Source organism: Esox lucius, chromosome 24 (genome assembly GCF_011004845.1).
Source record: "Esox lucius isolate fEsoLuc1 chromosome 24, fEsoLuc1.pri, whole genome shotgun sequence".
In the NCBI taxonomy this organism is placed as follows: Eukaryota; Metazoa; Chordata; class Actinopteri; order Esociformes; family Esocidae; genus Esox; species Esox lucius.
The window spans coordinates 28093571-28117612 of NC_047592.1; the positions used below are offsets into that span (position 1 = coordinate 28093571).

General features: G+C 42.6%; 1 protein-coding gene across 1 annotated transcript in view; it reads left to right on the forward strand.

Moving 5' to 3' along the window:
* Window positions 1–24042, forward strand: part of gpha2 (glycoprotein hormone subunit alpha 2) — a 40197-nt gene that overhangs the window by 808 nt on the left and 15347 nt on the right. The window contains exons 3-8 of the mRNA XM_020043511.2: window positions 30–75; window positions 181–256; window positions 399–512; window positions 624–652; window positions 12010–12131; window positions 12877–12919. Of these exons, the coding sequence (XP_019899070.2) occupies window positions 30–75; window positions 181–256; window positions 399–512; window positions 624–652; window positions 12010–12131; window positions 12877–12919 (430 nt within the window). The remainder of the gene's footprint in view (window positions 1–29; window positions 76–180; window positions 257–398; window positions 513–623; window positions 653–12009; window positions 12132–12876; window positions 12920–24042) is intronic.

A 24042-nucleotide genomic window follows, 5' to 3' on the forward strand; every position in this document is an offset into this window, starting at 1 on the left:
GTGTTTATAGAGATGTTATATTTCACCAGTGAAGTGGATATGATAGGAGAACAGTTTGTGAACGAGGAGTTAGAGGTAGGTAACATTCTGTTATACATACATATACATTTATTAATTCCTCTATCAACCATCCTTCCATCCCTCCACATTTTCTTCAAGCATGTTTTTCTTTCCCCGTAGAATGCCATCAGAGCAGTACTAGCCAACCTCAACTGCCTCCAGCCCTTTACAACCACACATTTTACTATATACCCCTGTATCCTTCCATTCAAACATACACAGACTCCCACATACACATTGATAAGCAGTTGATGTGATACCATGGTAAATATGTGGTGTTACATATGCCAGGTGAGATGAATATTCCCAGTTGTTCTTTGATGTTGCTGTTGGCTTAGACAAGAGCAAGTGGATGAGAGTTTCTGAGCTGAGATTTGAGAAGTTGTCAGGAGAGAAGCTGTTGGCCTACCCCTACCTCATCACTCTTTATCTAGAAACCAACACACAAACTGGTGAGAAACTCTCAAACACATACTGCCTGCCCCCACATCTCCTAACTCTAGACCTGTAATGTACCGGTACACATACACAACCCCCCATTAATGTACCTTTTACTCTTTCAGCGAAGTGCGTTGAGGCAACCCAGACAGCAGTGAGTACAACTCTCTACAACATTGTCACTATTGTATAAATAAGTACTGTATTATTAGGTCTTTCAAAAGCAAACAATTATCAATTTAACTCACATGTTTTTCTGTGATTATTCATAACTCGTGGCTTAATTATACATTTGTAAAAAGATAGCTTTCATTTAAAGGGACAGTTTTTTAAATATTTTGGTGCTTTTAGTTTTCAGAAACTGAGGTTTACCTGTGGGTTTTTCTTTGTATACCAAACAATTCTTCAGGTAGTTTTGGCAGAATTTTTTCTTGGTCTACTTGACCTTGATTTGGCATCAAGAGACCCCTGAATTTTCCACTTCTTAATGAGTGATTAAAAAGTACTGACTGGCATTTGTAAGGCTTTGGATATTGTGATGGTAATTCCATCAGAACTCTTTAATAAGGAAGTACAGAGACGAAATTCTCTTGGCACAATTTAACAGTTTATTAACTATTTGCAAATAAGAGAGACGCGTCAAACACTTACAAACATAACCGTCCGAGGAGTCTCTAACGTGATACAGGTCATTCAACAGTATATATTACATAGAAAAGGGGTGTGGTAAGTTGTTGCCCATCTGTCTTGTGTCACATAGATTTTACCCAAAGGGAGGGCTGTCCCCCCACCTTATCCTTCCTGCCATTGTGTTTACCTAAAGGGGCCAACTGACCATACTCACTCACCCCCCCCCCCCCCCCCCCCCCCCCCAAGGACCACATTCTTGAGGAACAGAAGACTGACACCCTTCTTTGTCTAGGCAGGAGGACATGGCCCAAATATCTAATAATCCTCTGATATCATACAGACATGTGTCACAATCAAAGTAAAGATTTACATACCAGCCAATGGAAAGACAGACATTTCTCAAATGCACCTAAGTACAACATTTTGATAACAATATCTTTTTATATTCCTCTCCATCTTTATAAAGTTCTGATACCTTGTTACGCAGGTCTTTTGACAGTTATTTTCTGCTCCCCATGGCTCAGTATCTAGCCTGCTCAGTGCATCCACAAGAGTGCTAACAAACTCATTGACTATTTATACACAGACACTAATTGCAATTTAAAATGCCACAGGTGTGGGAAATTAACCATTAACTGCCATTTTCACCTGTGTGTCTGTAACAAGGCCAAACATTCAAGGGTATGAACTTTTGCTCAGGGACATTTGGATGATTTCTTTTATTATTTTGATTTAAAAAGGAGCCAAACCACTATGTGATAATAAATGGCTTCATATGATCACTATCCTTAAATAGTTTTTTTTGCATGATCAATCATATTTTCAAAATCAATGCCATAATTTCACAATTTCTGCCAGGGCATGCAAATGTATATACATGAATACACATTTATAACTGTATATTCATTGATATAGTAATCCATGTATGCTACCGTTCAAAAGTTTGGGGTCACATAGAAATGTCCTTGTGTTCCATGAAAATAAACGTTACAAGTTACAACCCTGTTTCCAAAAAAGTTGGGATGCTTTGTAAAATGTAAAGTAAAACAGAATGCAATGATGTGCAAATCCTTTAAACCCTATATTCAATTGAAAATAGTATAAAGAAAACATATCAAATGTTGAAACTGAGACATGTTATTGTTTCAAAAAAATATAGGCCCACTTTGAAATTGATGCCAGCAACACGTTTCCAAAACGCTGGGACGGGGCAATAAAAGAGTGGAAAAGTTGTGTAATGCTACAAAAATCCCTGGTGGAACATCTCCCAACTAATTAGGTTAATTGGCAGTAGGTCAGTAACATGGTTGGATATAAAAGAACATCCCAGAGAGGATGAGTCTTTCAGAAGTAAAGAAGCAGAGGGGTTCACCACTCTGTGAAAGACAACTCGAAATTGCAAAGAGTTTGGGGATCTCATCATCTATGGTCAATAATATCAATAAAAGATTCAGAGAATCCTGACAAATCTCTGTATGCAAAGCAGTGGCGGCTCTAGGATTTTAATATTAACCAGGGTGGACAAAATCATTGATGGGCAAAAGAAGACGGAAAAAAATCTAATGTCCCTGGACCACTGACACGTAATAATGCAAACCTACAGTATATATACACTCACCTAAAGGATTATTAGGAACACCATACTAATACTGTGTTTGACCCCCTTTTGCCTTCAGAACTGCCTTAATTCTACGTGGCATTGATTCAACAAGGTGCTGAAAGCATTCTTTAGAAATGTTGGCCCATATTGATAGGATAGCATCTTGCAGTTGATGGAGATTTGTGGGATGCACATCCAGGGCACGTAGCTCCCGTTCCACCACATCCCAAAGATGCTGTATTGGGTTGAGATCTGGTGACTGGGGGCCATTTCAGTACATCCATCCATCCATCCATCTTCTTCCGCTTATCCGGGGCCGGGTCGCAGGGGCAGCAGTCTAAGCAGGGATGCCCAGACTTCCCTCTCCCCAGACACTTCCTCTAGCTCTTCCGGGGGGACACCGAGGCGTTCCCAGGCCAGCCGGGAGACATAGTCCCTCCAGCGTGTCCTAGGTCTTCCCCGGGGTCTCCTCCCGGTGGGACGGGACCGGAACACCTTCCCAGGAAGGCGTTCCGGAGGCATCCGAAACAGATGCCCAAGCCACCTCAGCTGACCCCTCTCGATGTGGAGGAGCAGCGGCTCTACTCTGAGCTCCTCCCGGGTGACCGAGCTTCTCATCTGAAAGGGATCGCCCAGCCACCCTGCGCCACGCGATGTTGCACAGGCGTGTCAATTAAGACAGCCCCACAACATCCAGAGACTTGAGGTACTCAGGGCGGATCTCATCCACCCCCGGTGCCTTGCCACCGAGGAGTTTCTTGACCACCTCTGTGACTTCAGCCCGGGTGATGGACGAGTCCACCTCTAAGCCCTCATCCTCTGCTTCCTCAATGGAAGACGTGACGGCGGGATTGAGGAGATCCTCGAAGTACTCCTTCCACCGCCCGATGACATCCTCAGTTGAGGTCAACAGCTGCCCACCTTTACTGTAAACAGCGTTGGTAGGGCACTGTTTCCCTCTCCTGAGGCGCCGGATGGTTTGCCATAATCTCTTCGAGGGCAGCCGATAGTCCTTCTCCATGGACTCACCGAACTCCTCCCAGGCCTGAGTTTTTGCCTCCAAAACCACCCGGGCTGCAGCCCGCTTGGCCTGTCGGTACCCGTCAGCTGCCTCAGGAGTCCCACAAGCCAACCAGGCTGATAGGACTCCTTCTTCAGCTTGACGGCATCCCTTACTTCCGGTATCCACCACCGGGTTCGGGGATTGCCGCCTCGACAGGCACCGGAGACCTTACGGCCACAGCTCAGAGCAGCCGCTTCGACAATGGCGGTGGAGAACATGGTCTACTCTGACTCAATATCTCCAGCCTCCCTCGGGATCCAGTCGAAGCTCTGCCGGAGGTGGGAGTTAAAGATCCCTCTGACAGTAGACTCGGCCAGACGTTCCCAGCAGACCCTTACAGTACGCTTGGGCCTGCTGAGTCTGTCCAGCTTCCTCCCCCGCCATCGGATCCAACTCACCACCAGGTGGTGATCAGTTGACAGCTCTGCCACTCTCTTCACCCGAGTGTCCAAGACATACGGCCGCAGGTCAGATGAGACGACAACAAAGTCGATCATCGACCTGCGGCCTAGGGTGTCCTGGTGCCACGTGCACTGATGGACACCCTTATGCATGAACATGGTGTTCGTTATGGACAAACTGTGACTAGCACAGAAGTCCAATAACTGAACACCACTTGGGTTCAGATCAGGGGGGCCGTTCCTCCCAATCACGCCCCCTGTCGTTGCCCATGTGGGCGTTGAAGTCCCCCAGTAGAACGATAGAGTCCCCAGTCGGAGCACTTTCCAGCACCCCTCCCAGAGACTCCAAGAAGGTCGGGTACTCTGCACTGCCGTGCAACACATGGCGGCAGAGCTGGGGAGCTATAAGCAAACCCACACCAGCCCGCCGCCTCTCACCATGGGCAACTCCAGAGTGGTGAAGAGTCCATCCTCTCTCAAGGAGTGTGGTTCCAGAGCCCAAGCCATGCGTAGAGGTGATCCAGACTACCTCTATTCGGAACCTCTCAACTTCACGCACGATCTCATGCTCCTTCCCCACCAGCGAGGTGACATTCCACGTCCCTAGAGCCAGTTTCCGTGTCCAGAGATCGGGTTGTCTAGGCCCCTGCCTTCGACTGCCGCCCGATCCTCTTCGCACCGGCCCCTTATGGTCCCTCCCGTGGGTGGTGAGCCCACGGGAAGGCGGCCCCACGTCGCCCGTTCGGGCTGAGCCCGGCCGGCCCCCATGGGGAAAGGCCCGGCCACCAGGCGCTCGCATACGAGCCCCAACCCCGGGCCTGGCTCCAGGGTGGGGCCCCGGCTGCGCCATACCGGGCGACGTCACGGAACTCAAAATCTTAAGCATCATTAAGGGGGTTTTGAACCGCTCTTAGTCTGACCCGTCGCCTAAGACCTGTTTGCCTTGGGAGACCCTACCAGGGGCATATAGCCCCAGACAACATAGCTCCTAGGGTCACTCGGGTACTCAAACCCCTCCACCACGTTAAGGTGGCAGTTCATGGAGGGGCATTTCAGTACAGTGAACTCATTGTCATGTTCAAGAAACCAATTTGAAATGATTCGAGCTTTGTGACATGGTGCATTATCCTGCTGGAAGTAGCCATCAGAGGATGGGTACATGGTGGTCATAAAGGGATGGACATGGTTAGAAACAATGCTCAGGTAGGCCGTGGCATTTAAACGATGCCCAATCGGCACTAAGGGGCCTAAAGTGTGCCAAGAAAACATCCCCCACACCATTACACCACCACCACCAGCCTGCACAGTGGTAACAAGGCATAATGGATCCATGTTCTCATTCTGTTTACGCCAAATTCTGACTCTACAACTGTCCAATTTTGGTCAGCTCGTGCAAATTGTAGCCTCTTTTCCTATTTGTAGTGGAGATGAGTGGTACCAGGTGGGGTCTTCTGCTGTTGTAGCCCATCCGCCTCAAGGTTGTGCGTGTTGTGACAAATGCTAATATTAAAAAAAACAAATGCTTTTTCTGCATACCTCGGTTTTAACAAGTGGTTATTTCAGTCAAAGTTGCTCTTCTATCAGCTTGAATCAGTCGGCCCATTCTCCTCTGAACTCTAGCATCAACAAGGCATTTTCGCCCACAGGACTGCCGCATACTGGATGTTTTTTCCTTTTCACACCATTCTTTGTAAACCCTAGAAATGGTTGTGCGTGAAAATCCCAGTAACTGAGCAGATTGTGAAATACTCAGACCGGCCTGTCTGGCACCAACAACCATGCCACGCTCAAAATGTCCCATTCTGACATTCAGTTTGGAGTTCAGGAGATTGTTTTGACCAGGACCACACCCCTAAATGCATTGAAGCAACTGCCATGTGATTGGTTGATTAGATAATTGCATTAATGAGAAATTGAACAGGTGTTCCTAATAATCCTTTAGGTGAGTGTTTTTTTTATGCATCTAGTGCTGCAAAATCAATCTAATATTTAGCGCTATTAGATTTTTTGCTATGCCATTGATTAAAAAAAATAAAACTGAATTACATAATTTTTAATGTTTACTTCAAACAAAGGATTTATTATACCATAGGTTAAAAAATATATTCACTCAATTCTCTTAATGATTTATGCAATATGTGGGCATTAAGTAATGGGAGAACTTATAACATGAATCATAATGCCATGTAGAAAATGAACTAATTCACTTTTACATTTTGCAAACCTTACTTACAGTGAGGGAAATAAATATTAAATCCCCTGCTGATTTTGTATGTTTGCCCACTGACAAAGAAATTATCAGTCTATAATTTTAATGGTAGGTTTATTTGAACAGTGAGAGACAGAATAACAACAAAAGAATCCAGAAAAACGCATGTCAAATATGTTATAAATTGATTTGCATTTTAATGAGTTAAATAAGTATTTGATCCCCTCTCAATCAGAAAGATTTCTGGCTCCCAGCTGTCTTTTATACAGATAATGAGCTGAGATTAGGAGCACACTCTTAAAGGCAGTACTCCTAATCTCAGTTTGTTACCTGTATAAAAGAAACCTGTCCACAGAAGCAGTCAATCAGATTCCAAACTCTTCACCATGGCCAAGACCAAAGAGCTGTCCAAGGATGTCAAGGACAAGATTGTAGACCTACACAGGGCTGGAATGGGACCATCGCCAAGCAGCTTGGTGAGAAGGTGACAACAGTTGGTGCGATTATTCGCAAATGGAAGAAGCACAAAAAAACTGTCAGTCTCCCTAGGTTTGGGGCTCCATGCAAGATCTCACCTCATGGAGTTGCAATGATCATGAGAACGGTGAGGAATCAGCCCAGAACCACATGGGAGGATCTTGTCAATGATCTCAAGGCAGCTGGGAGCTTAATCACCAAGAAAACAATTGGTATCACACTACACCGTGAAGGACTGAAATCCTGCAGTGCCTGTAATATCCCCCTGCCTGAGAAAGCACATGTACAGGCCTGTCTGAAGTTTGCCAATGAACATCTGAATGATTCAGAGGAGAACTGGGTGAAAGTGTTGTGGTCAGATGAGAACAAAATCAAGCTCTTTGGCATCAACTCAACTCGCCGTGTTTGGAGGAGGAGGAATGCTGCCAATGACCCCAAAAACACCATCCCCACCAAACATGGAGGTGGAAACATTATTCTTTGGGGGGTTTTCCGCTAAGGAGACAGGACTATTTCACCGCATCAAAGGGACGATGGACGTGGCCATGTAATGTCAAATCTTGGGTGAGAATCTCCTTCCCTCAGCCAGGGCATTTAAAATGGGTCGTGGATGGGTATTCCAGCATGACAATGACCCAAAATACATGGCCAAGGCAACAAAGGAGTGGCTCAAGAAAAAGCACATTAAGGTCCTGGAGTGGCCTAGCCAGTCTGCAGACCTTAATCCCATAGAAAATCTGTGGAGGGAGCTGAAGGTTTGAGTTACCAAACATCAGCCTCGAAACCTTAATGACTTGGAGAAAATCTGCAAAGAGGATTGGGACAAAATCCCTCCTGAGATGTGTGCAAACCTGGTGGCCAACTACAAGAAATGTCTGACCTCTTGTAGGTTTTTTTCAACAAGGGTTTTGCCACCAAGTACCAAGTCATGTTTTGCAGAGGGGTTGAATACTTATTTCACACATTAAAATGCAAATCAATTTATAACATTTTGACATGTGTTTTTCTGGATTTTTTTGTTGTTATTCGGTCTCTCACTGTTCAAATAAACCTACCATTAAAATTAGAGACTGATCATTTCTTTGTCAGTGGGCAAACGTAAAAAATCAGCAGGGGATCAAATAATTTTTCCCATCACTGTGAATGGAAAGTGTGGACCATTTTCAGCAGATATTTAGAATATTTTAGTTGTAGCTTACCAATTAAGAGAACATATCTGTTCCAAACCAAATGTACTAGTCATACTAACTGCTACTAAAGTAGTAGGCGGCGAGGTTTTGTTTTAAAAATGTACAGTATACACCGATCAGCCATAACATGACCCCCTGCCTAATATTGTATAGGTCCCCCTTTTGCCGCCAAAACAGCCCTGACCCATCAAGGCATGGTATCCACTAGACCTCTGAAGGTGTGCTGTAGTATCTGGCACCAAGACGTTAGCAGCAGATCCTTTAAGTCCTGTAAGTTGCGAGGTGGGTCTCCGTGGATCGGACTAGTTTGTTCAGCACATCCCACAGATGCTCGATTGGATTGAGATCTGGGGAATTTGGATGCCAAGTCAACACCTTGAACTCGTTGTTGTGTTCCTCAAACCATTGTCAAACCATTTTTGCTTTGTGGTTGGGCACATTATCCTGCTGGAAGAGGCCAATGCTATCAGGGAATACCATTGCCATGAAAGGGTGCACATGGTCTGCAACAATGCTTAGGTAGGTGGTACATGTCAAAGTAGTATCCACATGAATGGCTGGACCCAAGGTTTCCAGCAGAACAATCAATCAATCAATCAAAATGTATTTATAAAGCGCTTTTTACAACAGCAGTTGTCACAAAGTGCTTTACAGAGACACCCGGCCTTAAACCCCAAGGAGCAAACAACAGTAGTGTTGAATTTCAGTGGCTAGGAAAAACTCCCTAAGAAGGTCGAATTTTAGGAAGAAACCTAGAGAGGACCCAGGCTCAGAGGGGTGACCAGTCCTCTTCTGGCTGTGCCGGGTGAGATATTAAGAGTCCAATTGGAATAATAAATACATTTCTCTTGGCTAAATCCAGAGTATATTTGATTTTAGACTAGGTCAGAAGTATGACCAGGTGGACAAGGACAGGAACAGCAACGGTCCCCCCAAACCAGGTAATCCGCAGGTGTGGACCAGGACCTCATCTCCTTCTAAAATTTAAAATTGGAGGAAACTGAGAAAAGTTAGTAGTACATCCCTCATGTCCCCCAGCACAATAATATAGCAGCGTAACACCTTGGAAACTGAGAACATTGCCCAAAGCATGGCATGAAAAACATGTAGTGCCGTGGGGTAGTGGTTAAAGACAGTGTCTCATTTGGGAGACCCAAGTTCGAATCCTGTAAGGACGACGATATTAATACATTTTAATTGCGAGCCACAATAAAACTGTTTACAGTTATACTGCAACTATTTCTTGTGAATTTTCGAAGTATGCATCTGGGCATGCTTTTTGGGTCAGGACAGACTAAAACTTAGCTTGCTACAACATTCAGTAGCTACGTTATAGTAAGCCTCAACTAAAACTGTTCACGGTTATACAGTATTGCGACTATTTCTGGTGGATTCCAAGATTTTCTCGACTTGATCAAAAAGTTTGTTATTGTCACTTTACTGAAAGTTATTGTATCAATGTCATTCACAAATGAAAGAAAAACTAAAGTTTTTGTGCCATTAAATGAAATAGCTTTGCCAGAGAAAATGTAATCTTCAATCTCCCTAGCAAATTCTCAATTCTTAGGACTATTCCTAGTACGTTTGTAGATACTAGTAAGCCTATTACTGGCTAATAAGCTGTTAAAACGGCCAGTGGCAAAAGCCATCCAGTTCATAGACGCTATTTGTGTTGGAGGTAAACTTAATAAGAAACATTAGTCGGTTTAACACAGTGCTTAATGGTGTCTAGCCGCTGGCTAAACGAGCAGCATTGTGGCATAGTGGTTAAAGACAGTGCCTCTCATGGGGGACCCCCGAGTTTGAAACCAGTGAGGGCAACAATGTTTATTCATTTTAATTGCTGGCCAGCTGAACTCGGCTTGCCTGGTTCCTTTTCTGGTTCCTACTTCTACTGACAGGTGCCATGGTGAGATTATCAGTGTTATTCACTTCACCTGTCAGCCGTCATAATGTTTTGGCTGATCGGTGTATAACCTCATTATAATTTATGCCATTCGTTGCTAAATAGGCTGTAACTAAGAAAAGGGCGCTTTTTTAACTTACACTGTAGGTAATTATAATCTGAATATAGCGAGTCTACTCTATGATTGGTTAATGGATGCAATGATGTTTTATAGGATGTACTTGCTTGTATGCGTATATGCACTGTTTCATAGCAACAGCAAAATAACAACATTTCTTGTTGATTGCAGAGCCATTAGATTATAATCTCCCTAGATGGCTCTGGATTGATTTTGCCATGATAATTCTAATATGTTACATGTTTAACTTCTGTTTCATAGCAACTACAGAAGGACAACATGATTGGGTATTGTTTCAATCCAGATCCTTACAAATTTCTTAGTGGGCCAATGAGAAATTGGTCGGGGCAAGGCCCGCCCAGACCCAATTGTGCAGCCGCCAATGACGCAAGGGACAAGGCCTAAAGCCAGGAAGGCTGTGATCTTCAGGCCCTCAGGCCGCTCTGCATTAAAAACAGACAGGATTCCATAGTGGAAATCACTGTATTGGCTAAGGAACACAACCGAAAAGCATTGTCTGTGAACACAGTACATCGCTGCATCCACAAATGCAAGTTAAAACTTGACCATGCAAAGAAGAAACCATATACAATATCCAGACACATCGTCACCTTCTCTGGGCCCAGGCTCATTTAAGATGGACTGAGGCGGAGTGGAAAACTGCCCTGTGGTCTGACAAATCAAAATTTGAAATGAAGCTCTGGAACAAATTAAGAGAACACTGCACTTTCTTCTTTACTTTCCAAAAAAGTTAGAAAGGATGGTTTTGAGTGAGGAACAGAAGGGTTCAAATTAAGAGACCACTGCAGATTGAATACTTCAGTTCCTCACTCAAAACCTTCCTATTCAACTTTTTTGGAAAGGAAAGAAAAAGGTGCAATGGTCTCTTAATTTTTTCCAGGGCTGTGTAGCATATCCAAAGCATATCCATATCATAATGGTGCCTGCACAATACTTGCCAACACAAAGGTATCAACAGTATCACCCTTCACATTACTGGCCTGTATGACAAGTGAAAAAATGGAAAACTGTGTTTACAACAGCATCAAGGCTGTTCAGTAATAATTCAAGACAACTGTGCAAATACAGAGACGAAAAAGAGAGACGAAAAACAATTATGCAATTATGTTGTCCTAAAAGTTGGGATGTGATGTTGGAATTTTATTAAAATGATTTACCATTTTACTGTCTGCCAATTATTTTTATTCATTTGAAAAATGTTGTATAGCATTTCTTACACATTGAGAAACAAAAAAATTATCAGTTTTAAACAATAGATTTATACACAGATTGAGCCTAGTCTAGGACAAAAAAAAACAAGCTCAATGGAGCTTTCTATTGAACTAGATTTTTTTGTCCGGCTTTTAGTGTGTAAGGGATATTTAGACATACCATCCACTGTAAATCAATTCTGGGTACGACTGATACTCAGCCAACTGTGCTGAGGTACCCTCTCATGTGTTTTGTTTGCATATTTCACACTCAGAGAGTGATGTTACAGCCATGTATCAGCCTTTATTGATGGTGATCCTGGAAAAAGTGTCTCTCAAAAGTATTTATCCCACTCTTCCATTTTTTTGTGTTCAATTCTGATGAAATCAAAATAGATTTAATCAAATTTTTTTGCCACAGACCAACACGAAATAATCCATTGTGTCACAGTGAAAAATAAACCAACAAATTGTTCTAAATTAAATACAAATATAAAACAGAAATAATGAATTGCTTAAGTTGTTATCCTCTTTACTATAACATATCTGAATGAGCTGTGCTTTAGGCAATCTATAGGAAATGCTAAAACTATTTTAAAAAATGTTAATATTATTTGAGAGATTTTAGATAGTATTTGAAGACTGAGATCTGGCTTGTTCTCTAAGTGAGAACTTCAGAAATCCATCCATCCATTTTCCCCTTCAGAGTCTTCCTGAGGCCAAACCCAAGTGCAGTAGGACAGAACAACCACATAGAGGCACCACAATCCCACAAAACAGATGCTCAGACAATCTTACCATGCAGGGACCACATCTTAAGATAAATGAGTGAGTAAGGGTTTGCGTGTTTGTGTCATTTGCTGTAATTCTTTGCTGCCTGCCCTACCGCACACACATACACACCAGTCATTCAGTTATGAAACATTCAGACCAAGGAAAACAGAATCCGGCGCCATCTCAATCAGCCTGTCAGTCAGAGCAACCGTCCGACAATAATGATTTAGTTCACAACTGAACACACACGAACATATGCACACACACACACACAGTCTGTCTCACTCTCTCTGTCTTTCTCTTCTGCTCTCTACGCTCACTCAAACATACACATATACACACCCACACTCATTGATGCAGAACTAAGTAAGTAAGTTGATTGCAAGACAGTGAGTGTAGATGTCCGACAGCTAATTTTAAATTCATCAGTTCTGCTTCACCTCTCATAGCAGATATGTTGGTTTGTGTCTGTGTAAGTGTGCGTGTCTGTGTTGATGGTGTGCCGAGTCTGAACATTAAGCCTACGGGTAGATATGTTAAGATACTGAGTTTATACAGGGGAGTGCTTCAACAAGAACACAGTAGTAGGCATAAGTAAGTGTGTTGGTGTGGGTCCTGAGGGTGGTATATAGTATATAGTTGACAGCCGGTGTGTTTGTGTGTTAAATGCCCTGGAAGAAAAGAACAAGAGATAGACGTTTGCCAATCGAAAACGGACACTGCTTTGCCTCTGGCTACAATCATCTTTCTCTTTCCTTCCGTTTTTGAATTTACACTCTGTCTCCCTTGTGACATATAGGGAACTTCTCAGACAAAGGAAAACAAAGTCGGTGGATGATAAGGTGTGTGTCTCACTTTTAACAAAACATTTTAAATCCTTCAATTGAATTTAAATTGTATTATTATTATTGATATGGAAAGCATTTCTTTACATTGCCAAAGTAATGGAAAATAAGAAAGATAAAATAAAAATGGTACATGTGTAGGGTCAATATACCACAGCTAAGAGATTCTTAGGTGCCACGCATTGTGTAGTGCCTGGATACAGTGCTAAGGTGTGAAATATTGGCAATACACCACAAACCCCTGAGGTGCCTTATTGCAAATATATACTGACCAACACTATATACTTACCAACACGTAACATTAAAATTGTATATTTTGTCATACCCATTGTGTGGTCTCATATATCACACAGCTTTCAACCAATCAGCATTCATGGTTAGGAACATCTGGTTTATAATATTAAATACAACTCCCTTTGTAAGAATTAGGACAGTGAATACTTGTTTCTTATACACCAATTTTAGAAATAAGAAGAAAGTTACTGTAAGGTTGAAATGCACAATGGTGAAAACAAGTATTTGATACAATGCCGATTTGCAGGTTTTCGTACTTACAAAGCATGTAGAGGTCTGTAATTTGTATCATAGGTACACTTCAACTGTGAGAGACGGAATCTAAAACAAAAATCCATAAAATCAAATTGTATGATTTTTAAATAATTAATGTGCATTTTATTGCATGACATACGTATTTGATCACCTACCAACCAGTAAGAATTCCGGCTCTCACTGACCTGTTCGTTTATCTTTAAGAAGCCCTCCTGTTCTCCACTCATTACCTTTATTAACTGCACCTGTTTGAACTCGTTACCTGTATAAAAGACACCTGTCCACACACTCAATCAAACAGACTCCCAACCTCTCCACAATGGCCAAGACCAAAGAGCTGTGTAAGGACATCAGGGATAAAATTGTAGAACTGCACAAGGCTGGGATGGGCTACAGGACAATAGGCCAGCAGCTTGGTGAGAAGGCAACAACTGTTGGCGCAATTATTAGAAAATGGAAGATCATCTGGATGATCCAGAGAAGGAATGGGAGAATGAGACAAAAATAGAGCTTTTTTGTCTATACTCCACTTGCCGTGTTTGGAGGAAGAAGAAGGATGAGTGCAACCCCAAGAACACCATCCTAACCGTGAAGCATGAAGGTGGAAACATCATTCTTTGGGGATGCTTTTCTGCAAAGGGGACAGGATGACTGCACCGTATTGAGGGGAGGATGGATGGGGCCATGTATCATGAGATCTTGGCCGACAACCTCCTTCCCTCAGTAAGAGCATTGAAGATGGGTCGTGGCTGGGTCTTCTAGCGTGACAACAACCCGAAACACACAGCCAAGGCAACTAAGGAGTGGCTCCGTAAGAAGCATCTCAAGGTCCTGGAGTGGCCTAGCCAGTCTCCAGACCTGAACCCAATAGAAACTCTTTGGAGGGAGCTGCAAGTCCGTATTGCCCAGCGACAGCCCTGAAACCTGAAGGATCTGGAGAAGGTCTGTATGGAGGAGTGGGACAAAATCCCTGCTACAGTCAAGAACTACAGGAAACGTATGATCTCTGTAATTGCTCACTAAGGTTTCTGAACCAAATATTAAGTTCTTCTTTTCTGATGTATCAAATACTTATGTCATGCAATAAAATGCTAATTAATTACTTAAAAATCATACAATGTGATTTTCTGGATTTTTGTTTTAGATTCCGTCACTCACAGTTGAAGAGTACCTATGATAAAATTTACAGACAAATTACAGACAAAATTCTACATGCTTTGTAAGTCGGAAAACCTACAAAATTGGCAGTGTATCAATTACTTGTTTCTCCCCACTGTAGACCCCCCCCACTGTAGATTCTCACCATTTAGTTAAGACAACACATTTATACATACAAAACTGTTGTAAAATCTGGAAGTCTGCAATATAATGACTCCACCAGGGACGTCTCTAGAAATTCATGGATGCGGGGACTAATCCTCTTTTATGAGGGTGTGGGCGCACTCCCAAAACATATTTTCATCATGTCTTTTTAGAGTAACAACGGGTGCAAAATCTAACAAAATGAGGTTATTGTTGGTCAAGGTTGGCTAGAATTATACCGGTCTCATAGTTTGTGCTAGACACTGATTTAATGCCTTACTCCATCCTCTGCCCTCATCCATCCAACACCATCAAAAGCCACAAAAATCAATTATAATTTATAGTAAATGAAACGCTAAAACACGATTTCTCTGAATCATTTATAAACTGATTTAGTCATTAGCCTATTAATAAAATGTATCATACTTAAAAAATAATAATAATCAGATCTCCCTTCCTCTGAATAGAATAAGTTTGACGACTTCAAACCCGAACAAACATGAATCTGTGAAACACACACGGTTTTGCAACTGTGTTCCGTTGAAACTGAAGAATTGAACATAGACAAACTAATTTTGTTTAACCCCGTTATTGGGATATCCAACAGCAATTTAAAAAAACGTATTCTTGTACCGAGTAATCATTTGATCAACTTATCAATGTTGATGATGTTTATTAGTGACATAAAAAGGTTAGCTAGCATTTCATTAATGATCATTTTTAAAATTTCAGGGGAAATGTGTTCTATATGTTCAGGTAGTTGCTTAGTGACATAGCAATTATCGACCACCTTACTTTTTTGTTGAATTACATTATAAATGGCTTTTATTTGTATTACAAATGACAGATCGTAGTCTTCTCTGAAGTGCCTAGTAGAAAGTTGTAGCTAGCTTTCTCGCCTTCTGGTAATGAAAAAAAAGAATGAGCACTTTGATATTACATGACGAGTGGTCTTTCGCGCAAGTCCAATTTCACGACTTGCAACATCTATAGCAATTTTCAACAAAACAATTAGCAAAACACCTTGTTTTCCAGGGCGTTTACATCTTCTCTGGTAATTATTTTCTAGGCCTGTACTGTAGCCATCGATAGTTATGCAAAGTTCACCAGTGCATTTCTTCTTTTTAATGCACAGACACTACACTCATCAAGGTTGTAAACAACCTTATGATAGATGCTAAAACGTTCTCTATCTTTTTACTACTGGATTTAAGTGCAACTTTAGATACTATAGATTTAAAAATCTTGATAGACTACAAAATAAAAGCTGAGAATGTGTTCTTTAATCTCACAGTAATTGTAAGATTTCAAATCTGGCCTTTTGAGTTCAGCATTGAACTGGTTTATTAATTCCTAAAGCCTTGCACCCGACTACTGGTTTGAAATGTTTCTAAGATGTCCATACTCGGTCCCTCAGGTCTTCTGGCACTGTCGTTTTAGTTTAGTCAGAACCAACTTTTTTGTTCAGGCCTCTTTCAGCCTCTATGGAGTTGTCAATTGGAACAGCAAGTCTGAATATCTGAGGGAAGCAGATACTACAGACATTTAAAAAAATATATAATTTGGCCATGCTTTTTAAATTATCCTGTTTCAATATTATGTTATGTCAATAAAATAAATATATATATATATTTCCATTTGTTCTTATTCATAAGCATTGGTCTGTCATATCTTTATTTCTTTTACATTTACCTTCTTTATTTCCCCCAATTTGATGATATGCAATTTTTGATTAAGGGCCTGGTTCATCGCAGCAACATCTAGGATACTTGGCACAGTCGTTGTCTAGATATGGCTTCCAAAGCATATATTGCCATTCTTATCATGCTGCTCAACTAGGAAGTCTAGACCTCATACCTGCCAGAAGGAACACATTATCTCTGGCCTTTTACCCTGATTGGGCTCATGGATATTGTGATGGTAATTTTAACTCTTTTAGAAGGAAGTACAGAGACGAAATACTCTTAGCACAAATTAACAGTTCATTTATGTCTTATGTCAATAAAACACATTCCCTTTGTTGTTACTACTTCTTCAATTCTAAGAGTTCCAACCGAACCTGAATAGACAATAGATGCCCTCTATGCAAATACCAGCTCCCCCAGATTCCTTTACCTATCTAAACAATGGGACTCAAGTCCTTTAATCAGTAAGAATGCATCAGGCTTCAGAAACTTCCCCAACAATACCCAAGCCACCACATGGAGTCAGTAGACCCCTAAACCCCTCAACCAGTGCTGGCTAATTACTCCACCCTTAAGCAGGGCTAAATTGCTAGCTGGATTTTAACTTTGGCCCTTACATGACAGATAACTGCGAGAGAGTGTCTTTACTGATGCACAATTCAAAAGTGCTGTCATTTCTAAATGGTGAAATCAATACATACACAAATGCCCTAAAATAAAGCTGAGAATGTATACTTTAATCTCATAGTAATTGTAAGATTTCAAATCCAAGGAAGAAAAATATTTAATCGTCCAAGCAGTTACAGAGGGTCTTATTGTACAACATGTACAATGTCATGTCATTGTGCAAATAGTTTAGGTATGAATGACTCTTCTCAGACACTGTCTATCTCTCATAGTTTTTTCTTTAAAACATATTTTGTCCTTTGTCTCTTGACAGCTCCCTGGGGGCTACATTAATCCAGTCAACTGGTATAATAACTTTATAATAACTGCCCGATTACGTTAAGAATAGAATCACATTAAATAGACATGCTGACATAATAGAAGCACATTAAGTCGAAATGACAGACTGTCTTCGTCCCAAATCACATCCTGTTCCCTATGTACTGCTCTATTTTTGTCCAGTGCCTGCCAGGATGTAGGGTTCTGTTTGGGTTACTGTGTGTATCTGGAGATGGCTATTAAGTAGGCTTGTAAACGGCAGGAGAAAGTGTGTGTGTTTTTATGTGTTTGATTAGCAACAGGTTCTAGGTGTTCACTCCTACGTTTTGAGCCACAAAAACTCCTCAGCTCTGTCAAGTTCATTCCTATTGTTCTCTTTTGTGTTTTGTTTTTAATTTTCCAAGCACATCTTGTAATATTAAGCGTCCTTCATTGTGTTTAATAATATCCTCTTGTCTTTTCTCCCTCTCTCTAATAAAGAAATCTTGGAGGGAAAAAAACAAGGCCTGATACCAGTAATATACATTTTGCAACCAATTTACCACTTTATTGACGGTGTTCCAAATAGGGCTGGATCTTCATCAGGTCTGATTAATGACATCTCCAACTATATACTAATTTCACCTCAAATGACCTTAATGCACATGACGCATGGTGCGTGTGAAAATAACACATTACAGTGAACCGCATAGTCGAAAGTAATTAAGCCCAGCGGTAAACATAAAAGATCAAATTGAGTAAAATTCTAGACAACCGTGAAAAAGACTACACTGGAAACTGCTGAAATTACCACCCACATGGCCATTGTGTGCCGTAAATATATTCAATGTAGATATACAGTGTTTAATTAGCAGTTGATGTGAAACCTTAAAAAAATAAACACTATATAACAACTTAGTGTTTTAAAAAAATGTCAGTATTTTGTGTGGTCTCTCCAAGAATGCAAAACTGAAACAATTTACTTTTATAGACTGACTGTAGTCCTGTGATAAATTCTTCCAAGCGGCTTTCAGGGTTTACTACAACTCTTTGGACTTTGGCTACTTTTTGTTTCACTTACAATTGGGGCACTGAGGTGGCTTATGTTAATACCATGAGTGTTCTGTCTGCAGACTTCAGCTCCAGGTAGGTCATAATCTCCTTTGAACTTTTTTTTGCCAATCAATGCAATCAGTATTTATGTTCATCAGAGTGAGTGACACGTTTAAAAAAGATGGATGATGCATGTCGGTGTGTGCGTGACGTATGTCGCCAGGGTGGAAGGGCACAGGTCTACACAGGTTGAGCCTTACCTGTGCATGTGCCTGACTACCCAGATGAATAGCCTTAAACATTTTCCTCTCATGGCCTAGGACTTTTGTACAGTACGGTATGACAGATTCTTATTATATTTCTTAACTTTTTTCATTCATTTCCTTACATTTTGTGAAATCCAATTCTCAATTATGATTTGGCCTCATGGTGAAACTCTTACTGGACTCAGGTTACACAAAGATCAAGACATCTTCCAACCTACATCTTGCCCAGCTGTTCTGCTTCTTATCATACTGCCTGTTCAACAAGGAAGTACTTGCCAGTACCTATATGCTTGGTGGAGGTCACATTCACTGGCCAAATACTCCAAATGAGTGTACAGATCAATCTACCACAAGGAGTCAACTGATGCAAGACAGCCCTGTCTGGAATTAATGCAGCGTTCCAGTTACCTCAGAAGTCAGAACTCTGGGAATGACGTCACACTCGAGTTATCCCAAGTTGATTGCGTTCTAGTGTCCAAAGTCGGGAAAATAAGATGGACGCCCCCAGGAAAGCTTTTACTGTGCTTCCCCTTTCGTAATATATAGATAACTACTATGGAGTAAAAAAATGACATCAAAAAAGTTATTTAGGTGTCTTGGCCAACATTGAGTGCTGACATCTAGCTAGACCGCACAGTACGGTAATAGCGATTACTAATTTAGCTAAACAGCTGTAGTTGTTCTTCTCCAATTATTGGTACATTTAAACTATAGTTATGCCATTAGTAATTTGTAGCCTCACAATACTTGTCTGCTAAGTTACATTGCTATATTGGTGTTTTTCCCATACTACAAATGAGATATATAGCTAGTTAGCCAATACAGTATTCATCAACACCAATTCATCTAGGATGAATAAAATCAAAATGAATAAGAATTCATTGTGAATGTGTTTAACAAACGTGGAAATAAAAATATGATTTGTATTCATCTACAATATGTAAATAGCATTTGTGCATTGAAAACATAACATCTGTTTAATGTTTAAAAGGTATTTATGGTTTGAAATAGTGTTTACCTATCGAAAGTTTTAGAGTCTGTATTTTTTAAGGTTCAAGAGATACTGTTGGAGGTGGTAATTAGCATAAATTAGCATACATGACATAGTTAAAGTTCGTAAACGTTTTACCGATTGCAGATTTCATGTCTGTAGCTTGAACAGTTCAAATAATACAGCCTAGTTGTTAATTAACACTATTTACGCCAATTAGCAGATGTAAAATCGATAACTGTTTTATAATTTCCAGTGATGATAGCTTAAACGTGTGAAACAAAGTTGGTTTCATGTCTGTAGCTCAAACGGTTCAAAATATACAACCTAAACGTTAATTAACACTAATTATCCAAATTTGCATTCCTAAAATCAAACAACTTTTCCTAATTTGAGAAAACTGGTGAAACAAAGTTGGTTTCGTGTCTGTAGCTCAAACGGTTCAGAAAATATAGCCTAATTACTGCTAATTATGCAAATTAGCATATGTTAAATTGAGAAACGTTTCCTAATTTGAAGTAGGGATAGCCTAAACTGGTGTTAAAAAGTTGGTTTTGTGACTGTAGCTCGAACGGTTCAAAAGAGGCCGGGAGAGCCGATGGAGGGTCGGTGGCCGGCAGAGGGTCAGGCTGAGGAGCCGGCTGAGGAGCCGGAGCAGGAGCCGGCGGAGGACCAGGCAGAGGAGCCGGTGGAGGAGCCAGAGCCGGCGGAAGAGCAAGGGCCGGCGGAGGAGCCGGCGGAGGAGCAGGGGCCGGCGGAGGAGCCGGCGGAGGAGCAAGGGCCGGCGGAGGAGCCGGCTGAGGAGCAGGGGCCGGCGGAGGAGCCGGCTGAGGAGCAGGGGCCGGCGGAGGAGCCGGCGGAGGAGCAAGGGCCGGCGGAGGAGCCGGCTGAGGAGCAAGGGCGCCGCTGAGGCCGGGACAGGCGAGGGCACCGCTGAGGCCGGGACAGGCGAGGGCGCCGCTGAGGCCGGGACAGGCGGCGACACCTGGGCAGGAGAGGGCGCCGCGGGACGAGGCGGCGACACCTGGGCAGGAGAGGGCGCCGCGGGACGAGGCGGCGACACCTGGGCAGGAGAGGGCGCCGCGGGACGAGGCGGCGACACCTGGGTAGGAGAAGGCGCCGCTGGTTGAGGTGGCGACACCTGGGTAGGAGAAGGCGCCGCGGGACGAGGCGGCGACACCTGGGCAGGAGAGGGCGCCGCGGGACGAGGCGGCGACACCTGGGTAGGAGAAGGCGCCGCTGGTTGAGGTGGCGACACCTGGGCAGGAGAGGGAGCCGTGGAATGAGGTGGCGGCTCCAGGGCAGGAGAGGGCGCCGCGGGAGGAGGTGGCGGCGGTATCCGGGCAGGAGAGGGCGCCGCGGGAGGAGGTGGCGGCGGTATCCGGGCAGGAGAGGGCGCCGCGGGAGGAGGTGGCGGCGGTATCCGGGCAGGAGAGGGCGCCGCGGGAGGAGGTGGCGGCGGTATCCGGGCAGGAGAGGGCGCCGCGGGAGGAGGTGGCGGCTCCAGGGCAGGAGAGGGCGCCGCGGGGCGAGGCCGCCAGTCACCGGCAGGCTCGGGTGACCAATCCTCCTGGGGCGGCTCGGGCCACCAATCCTCCTGGGGCGGCTCGGGCCACCAATCCTCCTGGGGCGGAGGATTGGTGGCCCGAATTTTGGTGGCCCAGAATTTTCCTAAATAATTTATAATACTGGTCTGCTAAATGGGATATTTATAATTTCCATTTTAATAAATGTGCTTAAGATTTCAAAGAAGATAAGAAAACTTCACTCATCCCAAACAAACTTTGTCTAACCAGAGCTGCTCAAGTTAATTACCAACCCCATTCCAAAAAGGTTGGGACACTGTAGTAAGTAAAAAAGGAATGGAATAATTTACAAATCTCAAACTTATATTTAATTCACAATATAATATAGATAATATATCGAATGTTGAAAGTGAGACATTTTGTAATGTCATGCCAAATATTGGCTCATTTTGGATTTCATGAGAGCTACACATTCCAAAAAAGTTGGTACTGGTATCAACAAGAGGCCGGAAAAGTTTAATGTACAGATAAGGAACAGCTGGAGGACCAATTTGCAACTTATTATGTCAATTGGCAACATGATTGGGTATAAAAAGAGCCTCTCAGAGTGGCAGTGTCTCTCAGAAGTCAAGATGGGCAGAGGATCACCAATTCCCCCAATGCTGCAGCGAAAAATAGTGGAGCAATATCAGCAAGGAGTTTCTCAGAGAAATATTGGAAAGAGTTTGAAGTTATCATCATCTACAGTGCATAATATCATCCAGTTTCAGAGAATCTGGAACAATCTCTGTGCGTAAGGGTCAAGGCCCGAAAACCATACTGGATGCCCGTGATCTTCGGGCCCTCAGACGGCACTGCATCACATACAGGAATGATACTGTAATGGAAATCACAACATGGGCTCAGGAATACTTTCAGAAAACATTGTCGGTGAACACAATCCACTGTACCATTCGCCGTTGCCGGCTAAAACTCTATAGGTCAAAAAATAAGCCGTATCTAAACAGGATCCAGAAGCGCAGGCGTTTTCTCTGGGCCAAAGATCATTTAAAATGGACTGTGGCAAAGTGGAAAAGTGTTCTGTGGTCAGACGAATCAAAATTTGAAGTTCATTTTGGAAAACTGGGTCGCCATGTCATCCGGACTAAAGAGGACAAGGACAACCCAAGTTGTTTTCAGCGCTCAGTTCAGAAGCCTGCATCTCTGATGGTATGGGGTTGCATGAGTGCGTGTGGCATGGGCAGCCTACACATCTGGAAAGGCACCATCAATGCTGACAGTTATATCCAAGTTCTAGAACAACATATGCTCCCATCCAGATGTCGTCTCTTTCAGGGAAGACCTTGCATTTTCCAACATGACAATGCCAGACCACATACAGCATCAATTACAATGTCATGGCTGCATAGAAGAAGGATCCGGGTACTGAAATGCAGTCCAGATCTTTCACCCATAGAAAACATTTGGCGCATCATAAAGAGGAAGGTGCGACAAAGAAGACCTAAGACAGTTGAGCAACTAGAAGCCTGTATTAGACAAGAATTGGACAACATTCCTATTCATAAACTTGAGCAACTTGTCTCCTCAGTCAGCAGACGTTTGCAGTCTGTTATAAAAATAAGAGGGGATGCCACACAGTGGTAAACATGGCCTTGTCCCAACTTTTTTGAGATGTGTTGATGCCATGAAATTTAAAATCAACTTATTTTTCCCTTAAAGTGATATATTTCCTCAGTTTAAACATTTGATATGTCATCTATGTTGTATTCTGAATAAAATATTGAAATTTGAAACTTCCACATCATTGCATTCTGTTTTTATGTCCCAACTTTTTTGTAATTGGGTTTGTAGAAGAAACTAGTGATAATATGTAGGACTGTAATATGTAAATACCTGATATTCTTTAGTTAAATACTGTTTTTCTCTGAACACAGTCATGGCCCACCACCAGTCCCTGTGACAAAGAAAGTTCCTGTGGTACATGGTGACCAACCAGAGCAACTTTAGGGAGATGTCAGACAAGTTTGATATGTCACAGTCATCAGCACACAGGATCATCCAAGAACTGCTCAACATCATTTGCACAATGGGACCAACCTTCAATTCTTGGCCAAAGGATTGTGAGAGAGCAGCGTCTGCTGTGGAGTTCCACCACTTCAGTGATGTCATTGGTGCAACTGATGGGTGCCTCTTTCGCATAAGAGAGGACTACATGAACAGAAAATCCTTCTACTCCATCCTCCTACAGGGGATTGTAGATGAGAGAGCAATTCATTGACATTTTTGCTGGACCACCGTGCAGGGTTCATGATGTTGAAGTGTATATATGTATGCTTGTTATCTTTAAATAACAAAAGAATATCTGTACACAGGAAGTCACGTTCAGTCAAAGCGTGACAGTCATTATTTGAACCACTATACGAAACGGCTGATTTCTAACAATGATGCCAGGATGTTGAGAGCCTCCGACTTCTTCACAACATGGCAGGAGAAGATGGGCGATTACAGACTGCTGGGAAACAGTTCCTACATTGGACAGGCCTTCCCATTTGTCATAACTCCTAAGTGTGACAAGGCAAGCTCTTACTGAAGTAAACCAGCTACAGAACTCCAAGATCAGCTGTGGAAGGGTGTTTGTTGAACAAGCCTTCGGGAAGAAGTGGAGGCATCTTCACAATCTGCAGAACACATGGATTGATGCTGTGGTGATTATTGTGATGGCAGCCTGTTTTCTACATAACATGTGCATTGATTCTTCAGAGATATGTCAGGAACACCCACATGGCTGCCCAAGGCAGGAAGATGAAAATGAGTAGACAATAAC